The sequence below is a fragment of the Phocoena phocoena genome, chromosome 15 (genome assembly GCF_963924675.1).
Source record: "Phocoena phocoena chromosome 15, mPhoPho1.1, whole genome shotgun sequence".
Classification (NCBI taxonomy): domain Eukaryota; kingdom Metazoa; phylum Chordata; class Mammalia; order Artiodactyla; family Phocoenidae; genus Phocoena; species Phocoena phocoena.
In genome coordinates, this window is record NC_089233.1 from 59886325 (window position 1) to 59912887 (window position 26563).

General features: G+C 36.2%; 1 protein-coding gene and 1 pseudogene across 2 annotated transcripts; one reads left to right on the forward strand and one right to left on the reverse strand.

Annotated features, from left to right (window-relative positions):
* Positions 1-523: 523 nt before the first annotated feature.
* RAD21L1 (RAD21 cohesin complex component like 1) lies at positions 524-26532 on the reverse strand. Of its 2 annotated transcripts, none has more exons than XM_065892805.1 (13): positions 26389-26532; positions 25071-25200; positions 23413-23506; positions 21633-21739; positions 17282-17452; positions 16263-16358; positions 15182-15292; positions 13627-13853; positions 13296-13395; positions 12330-12454; positions 10004-10096; positions 7614-7691; positions 524-712 (listed from the first exon to the last, which is right to left on the reverse strand). In XM_065892805.1, the coding sequence occupies exons 1-13, from the start codon at positions 26530-26532 to the stop codon at positions 524-526; spliced, it is 1665 nt and encodes a 554-aa protein (XP_065748877.1). The 2 variants fall into 2 exon arrangements, with proteins under 2 accessions (XP_065748877.1, XP_065748876.1); XM_065892804.1 differs by having other exon boundaries at positions 10004-10099.
* LOC136134584 (small ribosomal subunit protein eS27-like) lies at positions 1733-2831 on the forward strand (annotated as a pseudogene).
* Positions 26533-26563: the final 31 nt, after the last annotated feature.

Consider the following 26563-nt stretch of genomic DNA (forward strand, 5'->3'; position numbering starts at 1 on the left):
TAGACTGAAGCCACTTAGATAATTAAAAGCTAAGGTGAATTTTATAACTCTTCAATTAAGATATTAGATTAAAAGCCAGGGCATATCAAATCAAGAATGATAGGCATTAGGATCAAATAAATTAGTGTCTGTGGGGAAATAAGAAAGTGTTCATTATTAATTAATCCCATAAAATTTAAGTAAATAATCCAATTTTTAAAAAATCCTTGAATGTTTCTTGAAGGCATACAGTATTTTAACAATGTATTCTAAATGCAACGTTCAAGTTAGGGAAATGGTAAATGATATGCATTCAAGTCAGCTAAGTTAAAATATTACTTAGCTATAATTAAGTATTGCTGTAAGCATATAGGTTTCCAATTCTAGCTATGATTATTCTGAGCTTACAAAGAGGAAATGGAGATCAACCTATCTATGAAATGGATCAGACCTTCAGCTGCTTCCAGACAAGCTTTGACATTAAACTGAACAATCTATAAAGAAATTCCAATGGTGACATAAATCTGCATGTTCTGGATTTCCTTCACATTTTATGGAACATTGGTCCCTCTGTAGCTATAATATCTGCATAGGGAGCACTCTGCCTCAGCTCAATAGCCCGCTGTTTTTTTAGGACAAGAAAGCTATAAAATTTGGCTGCAGCTTGTTTTCGGTCATTATTTCTGCAGAGCTTCATCAGACTAAAGTACTGCATTCCCATCTTGTTGGATTCCTGGGAAAACAATTATAAAAGAAGAAAGGAAAGGGAAACAAGATGATTAGAAATAAAGCAGGCTGTGGATGCATAATGAACAACAAAATATTGATATTTTTGATAAGTGACTGAAATTCTTAAATGGAGAAATGCAAATGACTCATTAGGAAACAAAAAACATCATAGGTCATTGAGCACAGCTTGGTTCATTGAGAAAATACATGCAAAAGAACTCTAAAGTATTACACAAATTTCTAATGTGTTGTACAAATGTTAGGTCTTTTAAAAAATTGATGTTAACATAAATGGCTCCTGGAGAAAGTGCAAATTAATTTAGACTTGCAGGCAGAAAAAAGTCCACAGGACCTTGGGAATCTTCAAAATCAATGAAAATTATCAGCCTATCAGGCTTGTTTTCTTTAAAGGTACTGCAGGATGGGGGTGACTAAACAATTCTTGTGGTAAATGTCATGGCAGGGGAATATGACTAAATACATCTCCCAGTTTCTTTGCACAGATTAAAAAGATGTTGGATTCACTATAGGACACCTGTGAATCTACTAGAAAAAACTGAGGTACAATAAAGTATTTAAATAGACTACGTACCTGGAATCAGATTTCTAGAACAGGAGTATTGTTTTTTAGTTAGAAATACTGTGGTGAATACTGGTCAGTATCCCTGTGAGTATTGTACTAATCTGATAGCTGTGAAGCATTTTTTTTTTTTTAAATAACATATACAAGGGTTTTTCTGTTTTGTTTTGTTTTGTTTTGTTTTGCCAGTCCATAACACTTAACAAATCAATAAGTTAAATAATTTATCATACTTTATCTCAACCAAAGGAGCAGCCCAGTGTCAGCAACCTTTCAGAGATGGCACGCCAAGCCTTCATTTATCCCCCCCTCTTGAGGAGACAAAATGCAGATCAGGTGGCTTTTTCCCCAGGGAGAGAGCAGGGACAGCCTTCTCAATTCCAAGAATCCTTTTGAAAAACACCCTGAGAGGATTATTCTGTTTCCTCCAGAAACTCCTTTAAAATGAAGGTAAAGGAATAAAGGAAGGAGAGAAATACAAAGTGGAAGACTATCAGACTTAGAGAAAGCCGAACCCTACATGCCAGCAGAGAGGAAAGCCAGCAAAAAGCAAGCCAACTTGAGATACAGAAATTTGACCCTGTTTGAGGAAAGTCTTTTAGGAACTTATTTGGAGAACAAGGATTTTTGAGGAATGCACTAACCATTCTGCCTCTAGACTGAGTTTCTTGCTGGCTGTTCTAATCTACAGATCCCAGACTTGAACTGCAACATCCAATTGGATTTTCAGCCTCCAGCCAGCCCTGCTCACTTCTGACTGTCCAGACCCTACAATCTGAATTGGCTTGAGCCAATTCCTTAATCTATCTTGTTGCTACTGCTTCTCATGACTAATAGGGATTTTGTACAATTCAGTGGTTTTTGTATACTGAACAAAAAAACTACTTAGTTTGTCTAAAGTCTGAAGTCAAGGGGAGATTCTGTCAGCAAGCAAGGACCTCTCAGTTCAGTCCTGAATGGGCTTTTCCTCTAATTGCAACCCAAAGCTTTACATCTGTCTTCCTGTCCCTATAGAGTTTACTTGTGCCACTAAATGTGTAAATGTATATAGACAGAATGTTACTACCGCCAGATTCTCTAATTATTTAATATATTCTACAACCTCTAATATATCACATACTTAAGGCCATCCGTCCATTTATCTTTACATGTCAAAAATGTGGACATAAGGCCAGCATATACTTGTGCTCAGTATTTAATGGTGGAATTTAAGTTAAGTACAATAAAACATGAAAGCTGTAAAATAAAAAAATTAAAAAAAAGCATTTCCAGCAGTGACAGCCTCCCCATGAGTATGTGCCTCTTGCAAAGGATCTCCTTCATCCGTCTCCAAAAGAGAAGAGCAAACATGAGAAGCACCTGGTCCAGAACCCCAATTCCTACTCCATGGTTATGAAATACCCAGGATGCCATAAAATCACTACCACCTCTAGCAATGCACAAACAGTAATTTTGTGTGTTGGTTGCTCCTTGTTCTCGCCAGCCTACAGGAATAAAAGCAAGGCTTACAGAAGGATGCTCCTTCAGACAGAAGCAGCTCTAAAAGCATCCTGAATCAAGACGAGAGGGATACCATTCCTATAAACACACTTGAATAAAACAAAAGACAAAACCCCAAAGTGAAACAAAACCTAGGAAAAGCTCAGGAATTGTAGGCAGCAGGATGTCATAAGCTGGAAATGAGGGGTGAAGCTAAAAACATGAGAGTTCCTTAAAAGGCTACTTGGAAACAGTTAGATCCTCAGGTCTACTCCACCACCTCACAGAACCTTAAGACCACTACTCCCATACCTAGCAGGAAGCAGGAAGTTGTCTTTCTGGAGATATCAACCAGTGAGGTTCTAGACTTGGAATAATAGGCACTGTGGATGGTGGAGGAGAAGTGTTATAGACTGGGGAAATATGGGAAATTCTAATGTCTAAACAGTGAGACTGCAGCCTCTCCCTTACTCCCTTTGGTTCCTGAACCACGGGCATCATGCTTATATCTGCTAGGCAGTAGATCTGAAGATTAAGCTGGGAAAGTGAACATTCCAAGGAAAAGAATCCTATAGATAATGATGTGTGTGTGTGTGTGTATTGGGGGGGCACTACCCAATTATCTCACTATAAAGACCACAAGTCTACAAGCCCCATCCATGCTTATCTAACCTCCAATCAGCTTTTTGGTGTCTCACTCTTTTAAAAAAAAAAGAGATCTAAGAGACATTTGGATAAAATTTCTAACATTCAAGAGCAGAAAAGAATGCATTCAAGAGAATCACTAAGGGGCTTCCCTGGTGGCGCGGTGGTTGAGAGTCCACCTGCAGATGCAGGGGACACGGTTCGTGCCCCGGTCCGGGAAGATCCCACATGCCACGGAGCAGCTGGGCCCGTGAGCCATGGCCGCTGAGCCTGTGCTTCCGGAGCCTGTGCTCCCGGAGCCTGTGCTCCGCAACGGGAGAAGCCGCGACAGTGAGAGGCCCGCGTACCGCAAAAAAAAAAAAAAAAAAAAAAAAAAGTAAAGGTGCAATTCAGGAGATCCAACATCTGACGCATAGGTAGTGCAGAAAAGGAGACTAGATTAACAAGGAGGAAATCCAAAACAATTTCCAATGCAAGAACATGAACTCTCAGAATAAAGAATCTATTACATGTTTAGCACAATAAATGAAAAAGACCCATACCAGAGCACATCATCATGAAATTTCAGGCCACTGGGGATAAAGAAAAGATCTAAAAGCTTCCAGAGAGAAAATAAAGGTCACCTACAAAAGACCACCAACCAAGCAGCATCTGACTTTTCAATAACAACACACATGCCTAGAAATGTTGCAAAGCCTTCAAGATCTGAGAGTTATTATTTTCAAGCTATGTTCAGATACACCCAATAAAGTTAAAGGTAAAATAAAGACATTTTCAGACTTGTATGTAGGGCCTCTATCTCTTATGAACTCTTTTTTTTTAGATTAATTTATTTAATTTTTATTTATAACTGTGTTGGGTCTTCGTTGCTGTGCACAGGCTTTCTCTAGTTGCGGTGAGCAGGGGCTACTCTTCGTTGTGGGGTGCAGGCTTCTCACTGTGGTGGCTTCTCTTGTTGCAGAGCACAGGCTCTAGGCGCATGGGCTTCAGTAGTTGTGGCATGCAGGCTCAGTAGTTGCGGCACATGGACTTCTTGGCTCCGCGGCATGTGGGATCTTCCTGGACCAGGGCTTGAACCCATGTGCCCTGAATTGGCAGGCGGATTCTTAACCACTGTGCCACCAGGGAAGCCCTCTTTTTTTTTTTAAATTTAATTTAATTTGTTTATTTTTTATACAGCAGGCTCTTGTTATCTATTTTATACATATTAGTGTATACATGTCAATCCCAATCTCCCAATTCATACCACCACCCGCCCCCAACCCCCCACCCCGCCACCCCCCCACCACTTTCCCCCCTTGGTGCCCATGTTTGTTCTTTACATCTGTGTCTCTATTCCTGCCCTGCAAACCAGTTCATCTGTACCATTTTTCTAGGTTCCACATATATGCGTTAATATACTATATTTGTTTTTCTCTTTCTCACTTACTTCACTCTGTATGACAGTCTCTAGGTCCATCCACGTCTGTACAAATGACCCAATTTCGTTCCTTTTTATAGTTGAGTAATATTCCATGGTATGTATGTACCACGTCTTCTTTATCCTTTAGTCTGTCGATGGGCATTTAGGTTGCTTCTATGATCTGGCTATTGTAAATAGTGCTGCAGTGAACACTGGGGTGCATGTGTCTTTTTGAATTATGGATTTCTCTGGGTATATGCCCAGTACTAGGATTACTGGGTCATATGGTAAGATTATTTTTAGTTTCCATACTGTTCTCCATAGAGGCTGTATCAATTTACATTCCCACCAACAGTGCATGAGGGTTCCCTTTTCTCCGCGCCCTCTCCAGCATTTGTTGTTTGTAGATTTTCTGATGATGCCCATCCTTTTTTTTTTTTTTTTTGTGATACGCGGGCCTCTCACTGTTGTGGCCTCTCCTGTTGCGGAGCACAGGCTCCGTACACACAGGCTCAGCGGCCATGGCTCACGGGCCCAGCCGCTCCGCGACATGTGGGATCTTCCCGGACCGGGGCACGAACCCGTGTCCCCTGCATCGGCAGGCAGACTCTCAACCACTGCGCCACCCGGAAAGCCCTGATGATGCCCATTCTAACCGGTGTGAGGTGATACCTCATTGTAGTTTTGATTTGCATTTCTCTAATAATTAGTGATGTTGAGCAGCTTTTCATGTGCTTCTTGGCCATCTGTATGTCTTTTTTGGAGAAATGTCTACTTAGGTTTTCTGCCCATTTTTGGATTGGGTTGTTTGTTTTTTTAATATTGAGCTGCAGGAGCTGTTTATATATTTTGGAAATTAATCCTTTGTCCATTGGTTCATTTGCAAATATTTTCTTCCATTTGGAGGGTTGCCTTCTCGTCTTGTTTATAGTTTCCTTTTCTGTGCAAAAGCTTTGAAGTTTCATTAGGTCCCGTTTGTTTATTTTTGTTTTTATTTTCATTACTCTAGGAGGTGGGTCAAAAAAGATCTTGCTGTGATTTATGTCAAAGAGTGTTCTTCCTATGTTTTCCTCTAAGAGTTTTATAGCATCCAGTCTTACATTTAGGTCTTTAATCCATTTGGAGTATATTCTTGTGTATGGTGTTAGGGAGTGTTCTGATCTCATTCTTTTACATGTAGCTGTCCAGTTTTCCCAGCAGCACTATTGAAGAGACTGTCTTTTCTCCACTGTATATCCTTGCCTCCTTTGTCATAGATTAGTTGACCTCCTATGCACTCTTTGTCTCAGGAAATTATGAGAGGATGTTAACCACCAAAAAAATTCAAGATAAAGATCAAATCATCAAAACTAGAGGGACTAACATAGGAAAGAGACAAAGGAATCCCCATGTTATGGTAAAGGAATGTCCCAAGACAAAAACTGTGGAGCAGACCTAGAGAGCAACTAGTCTAGATTAGAACAAGAGGAGGATGAGCTCTGGGAAGGATATTTTCAAGAAAAAAGAAAGGAACTGATGAATTAATTGATGTATTTGACCATACTAAAAGGGGTTTTATTTTATTGTCAGAGAGTTTTGAAAAAGAATTAAGGATGGGTATATAGATACTAAGCAAATGTGAAAAATGAGGTAAGGATTAACGCCAAAATAAAAAACCCATAAAGTTGGCAAGAAATGTAATTATGCTTATGAAGTCTCAATTTAAACTAATTTTTACATAGTGGTGGCAACTGATGGTTGTCCCTTAATATCCATTTTCTTCTTCCTCCATAGTAATAGAATTATTAGCTGGTCCCATGGTTGCCAGGTAAGGACTACGTTTCCCAGCTAGATGTGGCAAGGTGATTAAGTGCTGGTCAGTTAAATGTGAAAAGTGATACATACCATTTCCGGGATATACCCTTAAAGGAAACTTTGCTGCTGATTGGAATGCAGACATGGTGGATAGTTAGCCATTTTGGATCCCAAGAATAAAGAAAATGAGATAAAGGGAACCTGGGCCTCTGACAACTTTGTGAACATAGCTGCCATACCAGATAGTACTCTACCTGACAGAGAAATAAACTTCCATCGTTTTAAGCCACTGACATTTTGGCTCTGTGTCACAATCAAGCCTGCATCGTGACTATTCTAATTATAACATTGTAAGCACTGAATACTGTGCTGAAAATACACTGGGGTGGGGGAGATATAACTAAGCTAAATTTTCATTTTCTTCTGAAAGAAGTCAACAGATAAAATATAAAGCTGAAATATTAGGAAAGAGCAGTAAGAACATGTAATTAGAAACATAGATATAAATACTAAAAGAAACAGTTTATATAGTTTCCTCTGGTAAGCAGAACTTAGGAATAAGTAGGGATGGGACAAAAGACTTGTGTGTTTCCCTTTCAGCCTTAAACATAGTACTACTGAACTTTCAAAATTATATACATGTATTATTTTGATAAAAATATAAGTTAAATTTTAAAATTATCTGTTTCATTCTTAAACTGTTATAAATTTAGTTTCACATTGAGAATTAGTTAACAGGCTGCTAAACACAAGAATTGGACATAGAATAGATGTCTAGGGACATGAAAATGGGTAAGAATTGATTAGAACGTGTAGGCACCAAAAGCAAACTCACATTTAGGCTCGGGTATACAGCTTAAAAATCATTTCACTCTAGTGTAATTTGGCCTCAACAAAAACACAATGAAAATTGTTTTATTTCTATTAATATTTAGAAGGTTGAACTCAACATTTTACTTATTTTTAAAAATAAAAATAGGGTTGACAAACCCTACTAAGTCTTACCCGCAAGCTATTTAACATCTGAAGTATTCTTCGATTCCATCTCTCCACCTCAATATTTTGTTCATTCCCCAATGACTCCTGTTTGAATAATTGATATAATATTTCATTTAACCAAATTTTACTGAATGTTTACTATTTGCCAGCCATAGTGTTAGCTGCCGCAAGAAACACAACTGTAACACTGGGTCCTGCCAAATAAGGAGCTTATAGTCTGATAATTGAGAGAATATGACTAACATACAAATATAGCTCAGTCTTTACAGGATTATATCTATACTCCCAGGCTATCTTCTGACAAGGGGTTCCAGAGTTGGAGATTCTGCCATCTCTATTGGTGATGCATCCCAGGCATTGTGCACTTACTTTTAAAAGTAAAGATGACCACTTTTGGCTAGGACTGTCCCAGCTCTGGTCAATCTGAACTCAGATGACAGGAGTAAACAAAAAGCTATAGAAGAACTACCTTGTAAAGGCCTTTATATGAATTTATCTGGTGATATAAAAGCTGTAACAATAACTGATGTTTAGTATGTACAATTGGGTTAGGAAGCTTACGAGTTTCAAGGGTGTCTTGTCCGAAAAAGATCAACCCACGGCCTTTCATGTTATTTGAATAGATTCAATCTTTTCAGTTTTTAGCCACTTTCAGAAACACCTTAATATTTAAAAATTGTAGAGTTGAAATCCCTTCACAGGAACTCATTCTAAGCCCTTACCAACTAACACCTTATAAACTGAGAACAGAACTGGGCATAGGAAAGGTGCTGATGAGTCTGATAAAAAAGCAAGACTACAAAGGGTTGGGGGAGGCAAGTGGCACAGATCTGACCTACTTTATAATTTCCCCAATGCTATCTCTGACCATGAAACCTAACAGCTCCTGTGTCACCCTTATCACAGCCCCACTGTTTGTCAAGTTTTCGTGTATACCTCTGGAGCCCAGACACTTCTTAAAATTGCATTCAATTTCATGAACTCTGAGATGATTTCAGAGAGCTTCAGAATATCCTGTATGATATTTTAAATCTTTTGAGGCTAAGGGGACTGCCAAGTCCCCATTCTTGCCAGCTGTACTGGCTTCCTGGTTCTGCCTATACAGCATCCTTTCTTACATTCCAAAGATAGTGATCTGAAAACATGGTCAATTTTATTCTGAAGAGTTTTCTGAATTCCTCCAGGTAAAATTTATGTTTATTTCTTTCTGGTTTATTCTGGGACAAACTAGTTCATCCAATTACTAATGTTTATTTTATTGTTAAATACACAAATGTATTTTTCAAATGTAAAAAGCAATGGCCCAACTCTTTGTTAAAGATCCATGAGACTGCAGCTTCACCTATATTGTACAACTAAACAAATCAGGAAAAGGCTCAGAAAAAAATAGTCTGTGCATTTTGCTGAAGCCTGTCCACTTGATCTATCTGGACACCTACAGCTGAGTCCATTGTGTGGAAAGCCCTGTGGATTATTAAAACAGCTGAACTTGTGCTGTGTTGTGGTTTTCTTGACCATGTATGAAAATAACCTGTGTCTAGAAGCAAAGAGAAAGGCGAAAGTGACTCAACTCTCTTCTGGCTCAGTTGTTTGGATGTTTCAGGTAAAAATTTCATGTATTTATTCTGTCCTAGATTATCCAGAGAAGTCAGTCATATGAAAAAAACAATTTAATAGTCTTGGAACTCATTGTAAAGATAATTTATTTAAAAACAAACTAACATTAGGCATTAGTAAGTGTTTTGATATTATTTAAGAAACTTTTGTTAAAATTCATTACAATGTTAAAAATGCCTTCAGCACTATGGGACAAGGACTAGAGAAATAAGACAGTAATCTATATGGAGTCAGGTGAGTCACATGTTAGCTTTGGCTTCGCTACTGACTTGTGGTCCTCTGTGCAGACCATTCCCTTTTTCTGATCTCTAGAAGTCTTGAGTCAGACCTTGGTCTATATCAGCCAAGGTCTTGGTATAGACCGTGAGTCATTGTTTTGGGAAATAATGCCCATACATTTTTCTTTAAATAAAATGAAATTTCAAATGCCCTAGGACATAGTCATAATACAACTCTGCTTCTTTACAGATGTTATAAGAATAATTTAAAACAATGATTCTCAACATTTTAAACCCATGACTACCTGTGATAAGTATAAAAATCCCATACATTTCTTTAAAATTACTTAAAGTTTCAAAATAAATTAAAGAATAAAAGATCAAAGGAATTCTGAATATGTTTTATCAAGCTACTCATACACATCTTTGTTAAGAACACAAATTTAAATTGTAATTTTAGAGAGTAACGTGACAGCTAAAAACAATTTTTAGGTAAATAAGGTGTTAACTATTTAGGAACAAAGTTTTAAATAACATTCTTAAGACTATACATCTATTTACCAATTCAACTGGACAATTTTCAATTTCTTGTGCCAAGATGGCATTCAGTAAAGATGATTCCTCAGCAGCTGAAGGTACCGTTTCAGCAATATCCTGCTAAAGCAAATTAGGGAAATATAGGTAAGTTATCACAGTAGTAGTAGTCATCACAGGAACAATCTCATTTTATTAAATGCTTTAATCACATGGATGCTCATTTCTAAAAGTAATTTAAAATACTACCTGCATTCTCAAAATATTATTTCTGAAATATCCCAAATAGGCAATCCCTGACTTAAATATTCCTGTTTTCTCTATGCCTCCCACAATGAAGAACTTGCATGTTCTGCCCTCCTTGCTACGTATCTTTTCCCTTCCTATTTCCCTCAACACTACAGATGTCATATCAAAAGTCTCTGCTGCTGCACAGCTGAGACCACTTTCTATGAAGCAGTTTGTCTTTGCCCCAGTCCCCTACCTCTATTCTCATGCCAGAACCAGGTGGCAGAGGAAGAAGAATTGTAAGCCGAGGGAGTGAGAATGGCCGAAGGGATATTAATATCCCTACCTAGGGCCAGGACAGGATTCTTGCCACTGCTGCTGGAGTGCCACTAGCAAGAGGGAAGAAAAACTGTGTCCTCCGGAAGGGGAACGAAGACAAAAAGGAAGACGGAAAAAGAGAAATTCTCCATTCATCAACACTCTCTTTTCTCATTGCTATGGAAGCTGTTGGCCCCTTTCTCATCTTCAGCCTGTCTCCAAGCTTCATTCCCCAAGCTGTTATCTGTGGTTGTGATTAAGTTAGAAGCTTCCCACAACATAGCTTACTTGATTTTTCATTTTAGCTTTTAAAACTTTTCATGAGTATGAGGTTGCATTTTATTCTTTAATATGCATGTTTGTGGAGCCCTATCATGTTTTTTCCCTTTTATTTCTATGAATATTCTACATTTTAGATACTCTCAATTGTGCAGTTATTTTACAAAATATTGTTTGAATTTTTGAAAGATTTGAAAATGATTATCAGAATCAATATTTTTCTGTCCATTTAAATTGACTGTGCTTCCATTACTGACTATATTTCATATCTGTTCACCATTTTTGGAAGTAGAATAAGAATGAAATTGAAGGTTAAAGCATAAGTATAGGGTAAAGGAGTAAAAGGTTCAAAAGAAGTAGTGCAACAATCTTTCCTTCACTGCAAGCACCAAAATTTTGTCACTATGTTAAAAAATAATAAACTAAACAAATTTGCCTAATCATAATTTCAGTAGGTGCATTCTAAGAAATGTCTGAATCCAAATAAGGAAGAGAGTAGTACTGGCAACCCAGTATCTCAATATTCAGTATATGATCAAATTAAAACACATTCTGTTTTAATGTATTATGAAGTTGTCTTTCCTTCCAAGGGCATTCAGTTTCAATGTGGATTGACTCTCAATTCCCTGAGTGGTTATCAAAATACAGTGATGATGGAACAAACCAGAAAAGCACTGTTTTCTTTTTATCTTGTGTGGTATAATATTTACACTTGTACAGTCAGTAAAGTGACATTGGGAAAATATTTTACAGCACACTTTTTCCAACTACTTTTTTTTTTTTTTTTTTTTTTTTTTGCGGTATGCGGGCCTCTCAGTATTGTGGCCTCTCCCGTTGCGGAGCACAGGCTCCGGACGCGCAGGCTCAGCGGCCATGGCTCACGGGCCCCGCCGCTCCGCGGCATGCGGGATCTTTCCGGACCGGGGCACGAACCCGTGTCCCCTGCATTGGCAGGCGGACTCTCAACCACTGCGCCACCAGGGAAGCCCCCACATTTTTTTAATAACTGTTTTTCAAATAAAAATTATGTCTTCAAATAAAAATTATGTCTTCAAGTAAAAATTAAAAAAATTCTTTTGGGTCATGGATCTTTAGTCTTTCAGGCTAAGATAACCGGTGCGTCTAACACATATTATTTTTAGAGTTAGGAAGGGTGAACTTATGATCAGAAGCAAAGCTTAGGTGTATTTTCTAGACTTCTAAAGGATTCCATGACATATTGAATGTGAGACCTCAGCATATAACCAGATTCAGGTATAATAATTTATTCAGTGTACCATGAAAAATACTCTTTCAGTATGAAACTACTTATCTTGTGATTTGCTATCCTAAACTTCTAGAAAATACTGTTCTGCAGATGTAAATTATGTTTTACCCTGTAGTACTGTACATACTAAAGAAGTTCTAGAATAACGTAAGATGAAATATAAACTATAAATATAAGACGATATACCAGAGTCTCAATGTTCCTTCACTGTATGTGACAGGAAGATAATAATATTTTTATTACTCTCTTTGGTTAACTTACATCAGAGTTAATATTTTTATTGGTATCCTCACAAGAGCTACACTTAGATCCATCAGTCGCTTCCTTCCAAGTTTTGGATTGACTTAACTCTTGCAGGGAATTTGGCTCTTCCATCATGGAGGTCTCTGAATTATTAAGGAAGTAAAAAAGATTTCACTAACATATCTTTCAAACTTAAAATTGGGATATGGTTGTTACAAAAGAAAACTTCTGACAGACAACTTAAAATCCAAGAATTTAAGCGTGCGCAAACTTTCTTATAGCACCCCAAGTCTCACATATTTATCTTCCATTTTCCTTCATCTGCCTTTTTATCACCTCTACTCCCCGTGTTCCACCACCTATCTCCTCCACTCTCATTCCCACACATTTAACTCACAAGACAACATGGATATACCAAGCCCATCTTAGTATATTGTTCAGCAGATTTTAATGCCTTCAGTAAGCAGAGGTTCACTCAACACATAAGTTAGCTTTATTATTCCTTTATAATAGTCACAATAATAATTCATTATTAATATTATTAAAATTTCATGCATCCTCTAGGGGGATAGATATATCTATATCTCAGGTTAACTGTATTGTTTAAATGCTATTCTTATCACTAAGTGATTTTTCATGTTAGTTGTCTTAAAGTGAAACATTATCCTACGAGATATAGAATTTTCTTTGTTGAAGGCTTGTGAGTACTGCCTTTGTGGGTGGGGGAGGTGGGAAAGAGTGAGATTAAGAATAGTCCACATAGTATATATACTTCATCTTTTTAAGGTAGTTTGTTGGACAAAAATTAATCCACATAGAAGAATGCAAGGCTGATCTAACAATTTCTTTTAAGTTCAAGTACTCTTCTAAGAGCATTTATACTTGGGAATATGGAATTGGATCCCATCTTAATTTTGAAATGTAATATCAAAGTTTTGTTTCTACAACATTCCCCTCAACACCAACAGAATTAGGATGTCTTACCTACTATGTTTTCGCTTCCCATTTCTTCCCTTACTGACTCCTTCTGCATCAATTTTCTTCCAAGTTTAAAGCCAGAGGACACAAAGCATTTTGTAAACAACTGTAAAAATATACATTTTTGTTTCTCGCTTTTGTACAAGTAAAGCAATTCAACAAAATACAAGCATATATGCTAAAAAGTTAAAACTATTATTCATGCACACACATCCAGCAAATTAATTCAAAAGGGGGTATTTTTTCACAAGTTTAAATTCCGTTGTAGATATGAATATAAATATGTATTTATTTATCACCAAACATTGCACCCATGTAAAAGAATAGAAACTATTACCATTTTCAGTTCAGCATGAGTCAGATCCTGGGCAGCAGTTGACAGAAGTGTGTCTGCTCCTCCCCTCTGCTTCCACATCATCAACCTTTGGGTAGGAGGTGCAAGTTCCAAAACCATGAGTGTGTCCGTAAAGGAAGTAAGCTGTCTATGCATAATTTTGCTACTGATCTCCTTGATTGGATCTATGAGCAGTTTCCTCTTTTTGCCTTTTCTTTTTTCAGCAATGTCTAAATATAATAAATACATACAAATGTGATAGGTTGTACAACTTTGCATAATGATATTCTAGGCATTGCATATCTAAGAAATGTCTACCACAATACAACCTACAGAGTTGACTTGGGAAGAAAATCCCCTTCTCTCTACTGAAAATTATGTTTTATATGGTTTTTGCACAGCTAGTGTGTCTCAGCAGCCAAGGGTTAACACATTTTGTAAAGTGCTTAGGAGGCAGGCACCCTGTTGATATACTAAATGGACAACTGAGGAATGTGGAGCAGAGAGTATATTGAGAGGGAAGTCACTCAGTTGTAAAGTTCCTTAAAATATCTACCTAACAGGATAACTTTTTAAAACATTAATTTGTATTTGTCCAGTGTATTTTTCCCTCCCCCATTGAAATTCATATACAAATTCCTAGTAGGTAGTTAGGGCCATGGGATTTTGCTCCTTTAACTAATTTGGCCGGGTAGAAAGTAGAAGTCAAGCTTTTCCTTAGTAAAGATGCAAAAGGGGAGTGGGGGGCAGTTAGATTTTCTGGAATGGGTGGAGATCTGAGATCAGATGGAGCCAAAGGAACTTGCTTGCTGATGTGCCTCAGTAAAATCTTGGGAATAGGACAAGATTCCAAAGGGGCTGGCTGTGTGATGACTCCAGAGGTTATGTAGGCTGGGACACTGGGTATCACACGGTGGTGTGGCTGATGACCGGAGGTTCCCTTCCACCTGCTGTACCCCTCCCCCAAACTTTGATACTATACATGGCTCAGGGCAGATAGGGGAGGTTTGCAGATTGCATTTCTTGCCAACCAAGTGGGATAGAGGCTCAGAGTTGAATTTCGCAAAGAAAACGTTGAATGCTTTATTCTTTGCATGCCTGAGTTTATAAACTGAAATATCAATTATACTACTTAAAATTAGGATATTCTTAAAAGATCTAGTTATATATTAGATTCATATTCAGTGCCTCTATTCCGACCCTTTTACTCTGTCTTATTTTATATTGCATGCTTATTTATCTCTTGATCAGACTGTAAGCTTCTTAAAAGCAGGAACTATGTCTTCATTTCTGTGCCCAGAATAATGGCTTGATAACTATTGGAACTGAACTCTGTTTTACATTTTCCAATTTCCCAAGCTGGACAGATGGTTTGACCAGGACTGAATATAATGGAAGGACCATCCCAAATTTTCTTCACACCTTTCCCTTATTGTATTATGAATGTTATTACTAGATTGACTACCTCCTATAATATTTTAAGAATTATTAAAGTATCTCAGGGTAAATAAGATAGTAGCGCATCAAAACTAAACATAAAAACATGAATGACTCTGACCTGAAGTATCAATTGGCTCAAGGGTAAATCCTTCCTCTTCATTTGATGATGTGGTTTCATCCATTTTTTCATTTTCAGGTGGACATACACACTCAGGATTATCTGGTTCTACTAATCAACGTTGCCATAAAAGGATTTATTAAAAAAAAATAATGGTTATGTTGCAAACTAGAGGACTGTATGAGAATTAAAGTGAAAGATAAACTAACTGTAGATTTATATTGCTAACTGGAGCCACATCTGAATTCTTAGAATCATGTATTTAATAGAGCTGAAGAGACTCAGAGATTATACAGTCTGGGGCCTGCAGTGTTCAGGTGAGTCAAGTAGTATCACCCTCTTTTGCACCTGTCACATCTAAGGCTGGGCTACAGTCACATCAGAAGTGAAAACAGAGATAGGAACCACAATAAATGATTGACATAAATTTGGCAATATGTCTGCTAAAAAATTTGTGTTCTGTTAATGATTAGTTGACCCATAAAGAACCACACATAACTAAATTTTTATTGCCTCTTTTTACATTTAAAATTTCTACTACTGTGTTAGAAAGCAAATGTAACATCAAAAAGAGTGAAACATCAAAATGGGGCTAATCATTCTTTTAATTCTTAAGAAAAATCAGACTACAAGACTTCAAATCATCTGAGGTACTTTCACATCAATTTCAAGTAGAAAATATCCCCAAATTTATAATTTCTATCAAATTATATATAGATTGTCAAGCTATATTAATATTAATGTGATATTAATAATTAATAACCATGTTAGTGTCAAACATTAATGATGCTTTTACTATGTAACATATATTATTTTAATGATTCAGAAGCAGGGTATTTTGGCAGAGTATTTAAATGAGCTTTTATAACAAATAAACCCAATCCCGATTAAATACCCATCATTGTACTTTTCCCAGAACTTAGTTTTCTATTCTATATTATCTAAAGTCAGACTAAGAGTTTGAGGGACAACACTCTTCATTATCTTTCACTATACTATACTGCTACTTAAACCCATAAGTTTTGAGACTTAATTTGAATATTAGTATCTGTTCACATTCTACACAAAAGAAACAACATACCCACTATAGTATCGGGAGGCTCAGGAAGCATGGAAATTTCTCTATTTAAATGCATGTCTTCTAACAGGATATTCTGATCATCTTGCAATAGATTGTCTTGAAAACACAATAAACACTTCGGTTATACAGAGTTGAATCTGTCATTTGTTCACTAAACACTTGACAGTATTGCATGCAAGGAGTTGTGATGGGATACAAAAATGAGTGAACCCTACTTAATTAGATTTGACTGGTTATATAGACTACCACATTTCATGCAGTATGACGTAGAATTTTATATATTTAATTTCCTTTCCTTTATTAAAAGTCTATTTATAAATGTTTATTTCAGGAAATATTTACTAAACTACCAAGATAGTAGCCTTGTTACAAAGCCATGTTTAGATTTTCAGATTAAGAAGTAAAAGTTTTCATACTCCTTTGGTAGAGATCTAAGGTTGAGCCACTATTTTTCGTAGTTTTCAAATTTCAAAAAGTTTGCCATAACCAGCCTTTTACTGTAAACTAGAGAATTAAAAAAAAAGATTTGATATATAATAGTCAGTATCTTTAAAATTAAGTGCATTTCGATTTCCAAGTTTTCTCTATCCTATTTCTATGATGACTTTAAAATAATATAATAATATAAATATAAAATAATAATATAAAATGCTGGACAGATCCTTTAGAATAGCTGTCCCACAATTTCTGCTAAAGAAAACAATGTTTTCTAGTATACAATCTAGTATATTTTGTGAGGAATATATTTACCTCCCTTCTTCCCCTCTAAAGACTAGAAATTTGTAAAAATAAAAACAAGAACTTATATGATAAATGTGTTTAAACAGATAGCTATTTACTTGGAACTAGCCTAAATTTTTAAGTATACCATAGACTTTGAAAACTTGTGTAAAAAAATGTGTTGACCTATATGACCCAGAAGCATATATGAAATTTTAGTTTGATGGAATAAAACTTCCAGTATGTTATGTAATTTGACTGAAACAAATATCCAATTTCTATATGACCAGATAGTATACCAAATATTTCTCCTGCAGCTCCTTCATCTCCAAATCCATCTCCACTGTCACAGAACAGAAATATTTCTCCAATGAGGCTTCCAGAACTATGTTCAACTAAAGGACCACTGGAATTTAGCAATATGTTGTCATCAAAGAAGCTATGTCTTCTGAGAATTTCAGGTTCCTCCTCTAAATAAATACATATAATTAATATTGAGTTAGTCATAGAAACACAGAATTTTAGGGTTAGAAGCTAGAATTTAGATATCATTTTGAATAGCTCCTTTCATTTTACAATGAGAAAAGTGAGAGCTAAAAATTTATTTGAATTATTCAAAGACATACAGATGGCCAGTAGGCATATGAAAACACTAATTATTAGATAAATGCAAATCAAAACTACAATGAGGTACCACCTCACACCGGTCAGAATGGCCATCATTAACAAGTCTACGAATAATAAATGCTGGAGAGAGTGTGGAGAAAAGGGAATCCTCTTGCACTGTTGGTGGGAATGTAAGCTGGTGCAGCCACTATGGAAAACAGTATGGAGGTTCCTCAGAAAACTAAAAAGAGAATTACCATATGATCCAGCAATCCCACTCTTGGGCATATACCTGGACAAAACTATAATTCAAAAAGATACATGCACCCCTATGTTCATAGCAGCACTATTCACAATAGCCAAAACATGGAAACAACCTAAATGGCCATCAACAGATGAATAAAGAAGATGTAGTATATATATATACACAATGGAATACTACTCAGCCATAAAAAAGAGCAAAATAATGCCATTTGCAGCAACATGGATGGACCTAGAGATTATCATACTATGTGAAGTAAGTCAGAGAGAAAAAAACAAATACCATATGATATCACTTATATGTGGAACCTAATTATGGCACAAATGAACCTATCTACAAAGCAGAAACAGACTCAAAGACATAGAGATCAGACTTGTGGTTGCCAAGGGAGAGCGGAGGAGGCAGACAGACGGACTGGAAATTTGGGGTTGGTAGATAAACAACAAGGTCCTACTGTATAGCACAGGAAACTATATCCAATCTCCCGGGATAAACCATAATGGCAAAGAATATTAAAAAAAGAATGTATATATGTGTAAAACTGAGACACTTTACTATACAGTATAGATCAGCACAACATGGTAAATTATACTTAAATTTAAAAAAGAAAAAAGAAAAAAAATATTTGAATTATTCAAGTCATTCTGCTAATCAGTGGAGACTGGATTTCTAGTCTAACACTTTTTCCAATACAATAACAAAAATTTCCAAAATATCAGGATAGAGTTTTTAGTAGTGGTACAGTTTAATACTTCCCAGAAGGTTATTATTGGCAGTCGAATGATTTCTTCTACCTTAGGTGGGTCATATCCCACTTGATTGAGTATTATTTCATGGACAGTTGCTTGAGTTGTTTGTCCATAAGGAGGGATTGGAAAATAAGGAGTATGTCTGCCTTCTAAGTAATGGAAAGGTAGGTAAAATATTAAACAATGGGCTTATAACATTTGTTCAATAGATATTTATTGAATGACTAGGTGTTAGGCAATATGCTAGGGGTTGGATACAGCAGTAAAAAAGATAAAACCTGGTCAGCTAACATAAACTGAGTGGTTACTATGTGCATTGTATTATGTAGTAGAGGATACTATTATAATCCTCATTGTACAGACAAAGAAACATCCACAGAAAGGTTTCATAACTTGCACACAGTCACACCCTAATAAATGATAGAGCCAGGATCTGAAGGCAGCAAAGATCGTCTTAGTAACGGTTAGAATTCTAGCAAAATGGAGACTAATGAGAGAAAACTCCTAAGACACCGACAGCAGCAGATAAAATGAACTCCCTGCTTCAAACCGCCTGCTTCCAGATTGGCTGTCAGTACATGCATATTCTTTCCCTTCCTTGGGTTTGAATCTTTGGGTCCAGAAGTCTGAAACCCCAGAGGTCAGAATCTAGAAGTCTGAAATCCCAGAGGTCAGAGGTTGATCCTCTCTTTCCTTCCTCTAGCAACCCACGTCACTGCTAGTCAGTAAAGAAACTCATGAAGTATCACTCACTGGAAATTTTTCTACAGGCCTACATCTTCTAGAAAGAAAGAGCTAAAAAAGGCAACCTTCATTGTATTGGACTAAAGATTTGCTCAATAGAAAAAATAAACTTTTTCAAAAGAAGTAAAGGTATTGTTCACATCTTCCAGGTGCACCTTGATAGCTCCCAAAAGAAAAATCATTCTTTGTCAATAAGATAATAACATTTATGAACAGACAGTATATTCTGAGCACTGAATATCATGAGAACCTGAGAGTACACCAAAAAATTAAAGAAATAATCTTTGCTTTCACTCTTATACTATAATCCAGAATAGGATGGATTAACATTAAATATTTCTTAGAGGACATTAGGTTTGAACTAGTTTTTGAAGGAGAGAAAATCCCTTATTGGTAGAGAGTACTAAAGGAGAGAATAAGGGAAATAACTGTGATGTTGCTAGTAATATCTGGATTTTACATATAGGGCAGTAAGGCTCAGAGAAGCTAGGTGATCTGCCCAATATCACACAGCAAATCAACAGAGAAAGCCCAGATTCAAACCCAGGTCTGTCAGTCTACTCAGGACATGTTCTCCCCACCTTCTTGAATTGTAGTAGACAGAACTGAGAACAACTAAATTGTATTAGTTGACTGGTAAGACATTTGCTTGACTAGAGCAAAAAGTCTATATTAAGGTAAAACAAAGTTAATAAAGATGGTGATAAATTGGTAGAGGGCCTTGAGGAGAGGCAGGAGTATCTATCAGTAAGTTATAGGGACCCAAGGCACTTAAGAAGAGAAATGTGATGTGGAAAAAAAATGGAATTTAAGGACAATTCCTCTTGCAGAGCTGTATAAAATGTGGGGCCTGGAAGAAACTGTGTAGGAGGGTATACAGCACTTCAACACTTTAGTACTGGCGAACTAAATATATATATATATTTAGTACTGGTGGCTAGGGAAACAGAAAGAATACCTGAGACATTTCCATTTTTTTTTTTAATTAGCACTGGTATGAAGCTTATAGAAAGCATAGTTAAAAGTGATCCTAAAGTTGCAGGGCTGAAGAAGAGCAGTAGCATTTACAGGGAAATGTGTAAAGAATATCTTGGGCAGTAGGAAATATGATTAACTTTTTACCAATGTGTTATATTTCAAGGTTTGGGGTAACAGCCAGTAAGAGATGCGTGCTACTCAAAGTAGGGTCTGTGGACGGTGTTGGTCCACAACAGAGTAAATACACAAATTAGACGTAAATGTTCACAAAGTTTTAATATAATGTCGCAGAGTAATTTTATACATGTTGGATCTAATAACAAAAACTTGAGGCTTACATGTTGATTTTTAAGTAAGTTTTTAAATTTTTCTAGTAATTAATTTTTATTATATTTTACAAAAGTGTCATTCCATGACAGATAGGAAATTGACAAAAATTATAAAACTGGTCCTTCACCACAAATCATTTGAGAAACACAGCTATAGATCGTAAGAGTTATGGAAGGAGAGTCAGGATGAGAAGTGGAGGTTACAAGGTAGCTCAAGCATTACTGATGCTTGATCACCCTCCTCCACCTAAGACAAATTTAGGCCAGCCTTCTCCTATGCTCACTGCTTTGGGCACTATAAGAAAGTCAAAGATGAATGTGACGCAGATCTTACCCTCATGGAGTTTTCAGAACAAAACAGACCAATACAATAAATATCATGATACAAATCAGAGAGTGGTAAACGCCATAAAAAGGAACAAATACTATATAGTTAAATTACACCATATAGCTTTAATTTTAAAATACATTCAACAGTTTCTGTTTCCCAATCAATGTGTATTCAGTGTGTATTTCCTCCTCACTCCCAAGCTATTTTAAAATGTTATTGATATATATTTAGAGGAAATATATTTTGAAGGCTCTGTATGCAGCACTTGTGTAAAACCTTGTGTATATGTTAACTACAGCAACTGTTTATTTATATGTCTCTCTCCCAGCCTGAAGCTCCTTGAGAGCAGGAAATGCTTCTTTAAACTTTGTATTGCCCATGCCTGTGATAGCACCTGACATATAGTAGATATTTAATAAACGGTTGTACACTGAGAAGGGAAGCATAGGCTAAGCCTGAGTCTTGGCATTGACACCTACAGTAGAAAAAGGCAAGAATAAACTTATTGGGGGGTTACATTTATACATCAAAAAACTCATACATTCTAAAGATATTTCTACTGGCATAGAAATAGCTTTGGCATTGTTTTAATACAAAAATGCAAATATAATTGATTATGACTTGCAATTTGAATTTCTCAAATATTCTCACCAAAGCTCCCAGTGTGGAAAAGTAGATCATTGCCATAATCTTCTCTAAGTGTGATTTCTTCTGGTTTGCTTTGGTTCTGAGTAAAGTGTTCTGAAACATCAATAGCACTATGGAGAAATATAAGATTGAGGAAAGCATGTGAACAGAACACAATGATTTTGCAGTATACTGAAAAACAAACAAACACCCTTAAACAAAAACATGTTTTATTATAAAAACAAAGGAGAATTTTATTTTCTCAATAGTATTCCTTACAAACACTAGTTCATTATACATATGATATAATGAACTATGATCTCCAGGTTGTCAAATCCAATGGGCAATTCTCAGTCCTTATCTTACTTACCATACCCAACAGCCTTTGAAATTGATGTTCACTCCCTTCCTCATGGAACACATTCTCTTCTTGGCCTCTGCAATACTACTGTCTCTTGATTTTCTTCCTACCTCACTGGCTGTTCCTTTTCCATCTCCTTTATTAGTTCTTCCTCATCTCCCAGGTTATTAACTATTAGGAATGACCCAACATTCAGTCCTCAGACCTCTCTCTCTCTCAAATCTACACTCATTCCCTCAGGGATTTCTTATGACTCATGGTTGAAGTTCCATCTACATACTCACAACTCTCAAATTTATATATCCCATCAAACATCTTTCCTGAATTTCAGACCCAGATATTCAACTACCTACCTACTCCCCTTGGATGTGTAACAGTCATCTCAAAACCTATATCCAAAACCTAATTTACTTCCTTTACCTTGCCCTCTTTAAACTTGCCACGCTCTAGTTATCCTAATCTCATTAAACTGGTAACTCCATTCTCATGCCAAAAATCATATAGTCAACCTTCACTTCTCTCTTTCTCTGTCAGCTCTGCCTTCAAAATAGATCCATAACTTGACTGCTACCACCTTGATAAAATGAAGACTGAGAACTGATCACAGAGACTATCATCTCTTGTCTGGACTTCTTACTGCAGTAATCTTCTCATAGGTTCTCTGCTTCCTTCCTTTCGCCCTTATAGTATGTAGCCAGAGGAAGCATGTTGAAGTCAAGTCAGATCCAGTCACTTTCCTATTCAAAACCCTCCTGTGCTCCCTATCTGACTAAAAGAAAAGTCCTCATTACAGCCTATGACACCCTCCATCACCTGCACCCCGGCTACTCCTCTGACCTCGTCTCCTACCACCGGGCCCTTCATTTACTCCACTCCAGTCTCACTTGCCTCCTTGCTGTTCTTTGAATAGGTCCAACATGCTCTGCCTTAGAGCCTTTCCATTTGCTTTACATGGAACATTCTTCCCAACATTACTGAATGATTTGTTCCTTCATTTCCTTTAGATTTCTGTTTGGACCTTATTAGAAAAGCCTTTTCTGATCTCTCTATTATTTTATTTTCTATTTCTCTTCATAATGCTGATCATCTCCTAGCATACTACATATTTACTTGTTTGTTTATTACCTGTCTCCCCCAACTAAAATATAAGATTCATGTGGCCAGGAGCTATCTCCTCAGTGCCTAGAACAGTGCTTGGCATATGGCAGGCACCCAACAAATATTGAATGAATGAATATACTGTCAATATTGCAAACTACATTCAGCAAATATATTGATTCATTTTTGGTTTTCTACTTTGAACTTTCACACTAAATTTAAGTCTTTGTCAACTGCATGTGTATTTCAGTTGTTAACTATGTTCCATCTGCATTCATGAAATCTGACAATGTAAAACAACGAAATATCAGGAAAATCAAATTGAAGGAAAATAAAATAATTTACTTCATATTTTGGGGATCAAAATCATGAAATTCTTCTGGCAATGTGATCGCATTGTAAGCTGCTTCGAGATTCTCTTTTGGAAGGTCAACCAGTCCTGAAAAGGATAAAATACCACATTCAATAAGCCATGATGCTATATAAAATCAACTTCCAACTAAATCTCTACTTTCTCTCACTGGACTAACTGTTTAGTCTCCTGACTGGTTTCCCTGTATCCACTCCTGCTCCTCTTCAGTCTATTCTCTACAAAACAGCCAGAGTGATATTTTAAATATGCAATTATATCAGATCACCCCCATAGGTAAAATGACTCAGGGACTTCCCTAGCGCACTTAAATAAAATCCAAATTTCTAATCAGGGCCCTGTATCCCTACAAAACCTATAGGCATCATCTAACAACACCTTCCCGTACTCACTCTACTCCAACCGTACTGGTCTTTTTGCTCTCTGAATGAGTCAAGCACTTTACCACCTCAAGACCTTTGCTCTTGCAGTTCCCTCTGCCCGGAATGCTATTCCCTCATGAACTTCTTACATGGCTGGATACTTCTCATTCTTCAAGTCTGAGCTTAAATTCTATCCTCTCAGAAAGGCTTTTCCCAATTAGCCTAACTAAAATACACTTCTCTCTTATTTTCTGTAGTAGTACTCTTTTTATATTCCTTCATAGCACAATCTATAATTATTATAATAATTTTTTTAGAAAATCTTTTTCATTATCTGATTTTCTCACCAGGCTCAAAGGGACCTTATTTGTCTTGTTTGTCCTTGTATCCCAGAGCCTAACATAGTGTTTCACACAAAGTACGAGATCAATAAATATTTATGGAATATATAAGTGAAATAATGAACAAATTTATTTCACTGAACCATATTTGATATAATTATAAATCTACTAAGAGATTCTACAGATATTTTAAATAGAGAAAAAAAAACTTGTCAATCCTGATTCACCCATATTAACTGAGGGAACAGTACGTGCAAGGCACTGAGACAAGCACTATAAGAGATTCAGAAAATAAGTATGACAAAGATGTTGCCTTCAAGGAGCTTGCAGACTAGTGTGAGAGGCAAGGTCTGTACCTAGATAAACATAATACAAGGTGGAAAATGACTAAAGTCTTAAAACTAAAATAAAAATTTGAAAGCGTTCTATTTATGACACATGTAAATCTCTAGCACTTTGGAATGCCTAAAGATTTTCTATAATATTTCATAAATAGCATGCTATTGTACTTAGAGTCTTGAGAATTGTGAAAACAATGACAATTACTGATATCTAGGTTTTGTCAATCACACTATTTCTAATTTATCTCATAAAGGCAAAAACAGATATGGCAAACCAAGTGACCCATTAAAACTGAATATCAGAGTTTCTTACACAAGTGTGGTAGCATTAAGTATATTTCTTGTGTAAATAGGCAGCAACATTCCAAGTTTTTGAAGGCATAACCTTTTCCTGCAAACACAGGAAAAGAGCAAGGAAAATAATATAATTTGTTCTTAACCATGGAAACTTAGATTCAGTCAGAAGGAAGCTTACATTCACCATACTCACACTGGAACTACAGAGTGCTGCCAATTAAAAGAGCCCACCCAAAATAAAAATGCAAAAGGGAACAAAGATGAGTGAGACAGGTCAATATTGCATGTATACCTGGGCGAAATGTCATCTTCATTTTAAGCAATGCTTCACTGCAATCTGCCAAAAGATACTTTGCCTTCCTGTTATAGATTCGAACAACTCCCAAAAGAAGGTGTCCTGAAGTTCGAAGTGCAATTTTCACCTTTCAAAATTTTTTTAAAGTATTAGAATATTAAAAATTAGATTCATAAACTCTGTTCTTTGAAAATTATAAAATAATAAGAATGTCTTCTCTTTAAAAAGCAGACATTTTGTATTCTTATTTAAGGTGAATCACTTAACTTTTACCTCACCTTGTAAAATGATTAACTTTTTTATTCAGTGAAGATAATCTAATGTGGCATTTAAGTGAAGTATGCTATTATTGGTTTTACGGGAAGTATATAACCTTTGCAGTCGGGCAGACTTGGGGTCAAGCCTTGGCTCAGTTGCTGAGGCTGAGTCATTTAACCTTCCTGAACTTCAATTTATTAATAATGGCTACAATTTATTATATACTTATTTTGTGCCAGGCATTGTCCTAAGAGCTTTTCATACACTAATTTATTTAATTTGGACAACAACCTCTATTTACAGAAGCAAAAACTGAGACTCAGACATGATAAGCAGCATGCCCAAAGTAACAAAACTATTAAGTGATAGAGGAGGAATTAAATTTAAATTTGACCAACTCAGAAGTTCATGCTCTTAATTACCACACTTCACTGAGGCTAAAAGAAGCCTATCTCATAGGGTTATTGTGAAGATTAAGTAAACTAAAGAACATACATAAAGTCTAGCCCAGTGCCTGACACATGGTAAATTTTCAATTATAATTCATCCTTCTCTCAAGAAGAAAACTACTTAACCTATAAAAATATTAAAATGATATTTTAATGCAAATTCTAATAGCTTGTTATAGTGTTTTATAATGAACATAGTACCTTGCTTATGAAGTGACTTCATATATATTTTGATTTATACTCAATCCTCCTTTCTTGCTACTCTCCTATTCATTCACCCATTATTTTTCTAAGAAATACTCATTTGATACCTACTGCGTATACAATATTTTGTTAGGGAATAAGAAACAATCACAAAATACGTATAAAACATGGCCTCTATCCTTCAGGATCCAATCAATTTAGGATAAACATATAAGAGTTAATTACCAACAGAAATCAATATATGTTTATGTCCAGAAAATAAATGCTATAGGAAATAAAAAAGAGAAGACCATTTAAGAAGTAAAGTTTCCTTGGAAATATATTTCATGATATAATGTATTTTAATTCCTTTCCTCTCCATAAGTCATAGCAAATACATACTATAATTTTAATGAATAACATACCTTAGGTGAAAGAATTTTTTCAATGGTTATTTCTAGATTACATTCAAATACATGGGCCTTTGTCAGTTTCTTCTCCCAGTGAGCTGCAAGCCAGATTTTGGCCAATGGCCCTCGCTTACTCATAAGCACATGTGTGTAGAACATGGTGCCTGTATTCCTTAGTAGTATTTAATGA

What these genes read in the sequence shown, in the direction of transcription:
- RAD21L1 (XM_065892804.1), bottom strand. Translation starts at nt 26,532, where the DNA reads ATGTTCTACACACATGTGCTTATGAGTAAGCGAGGGCCATTGGCCAAA. An exon ending in AAAATTGTCCAGTTGAATTG is followed by an intron (nt 7,692 to 10,003) that starts GTAAATAGATGT and finishes TTATTCAAACAG; the next exon opens with GAGTCATTGGGGAATGAACA. An exon ending in AGATGTTAAATAGCTTGCGG is followed by an intron (nt 713 to 7,613) that starts GTAAGACTTAGT and finishes TTGTTTTCCCAG; the next exon opens with GAATCCAACAAGATGGGAAT.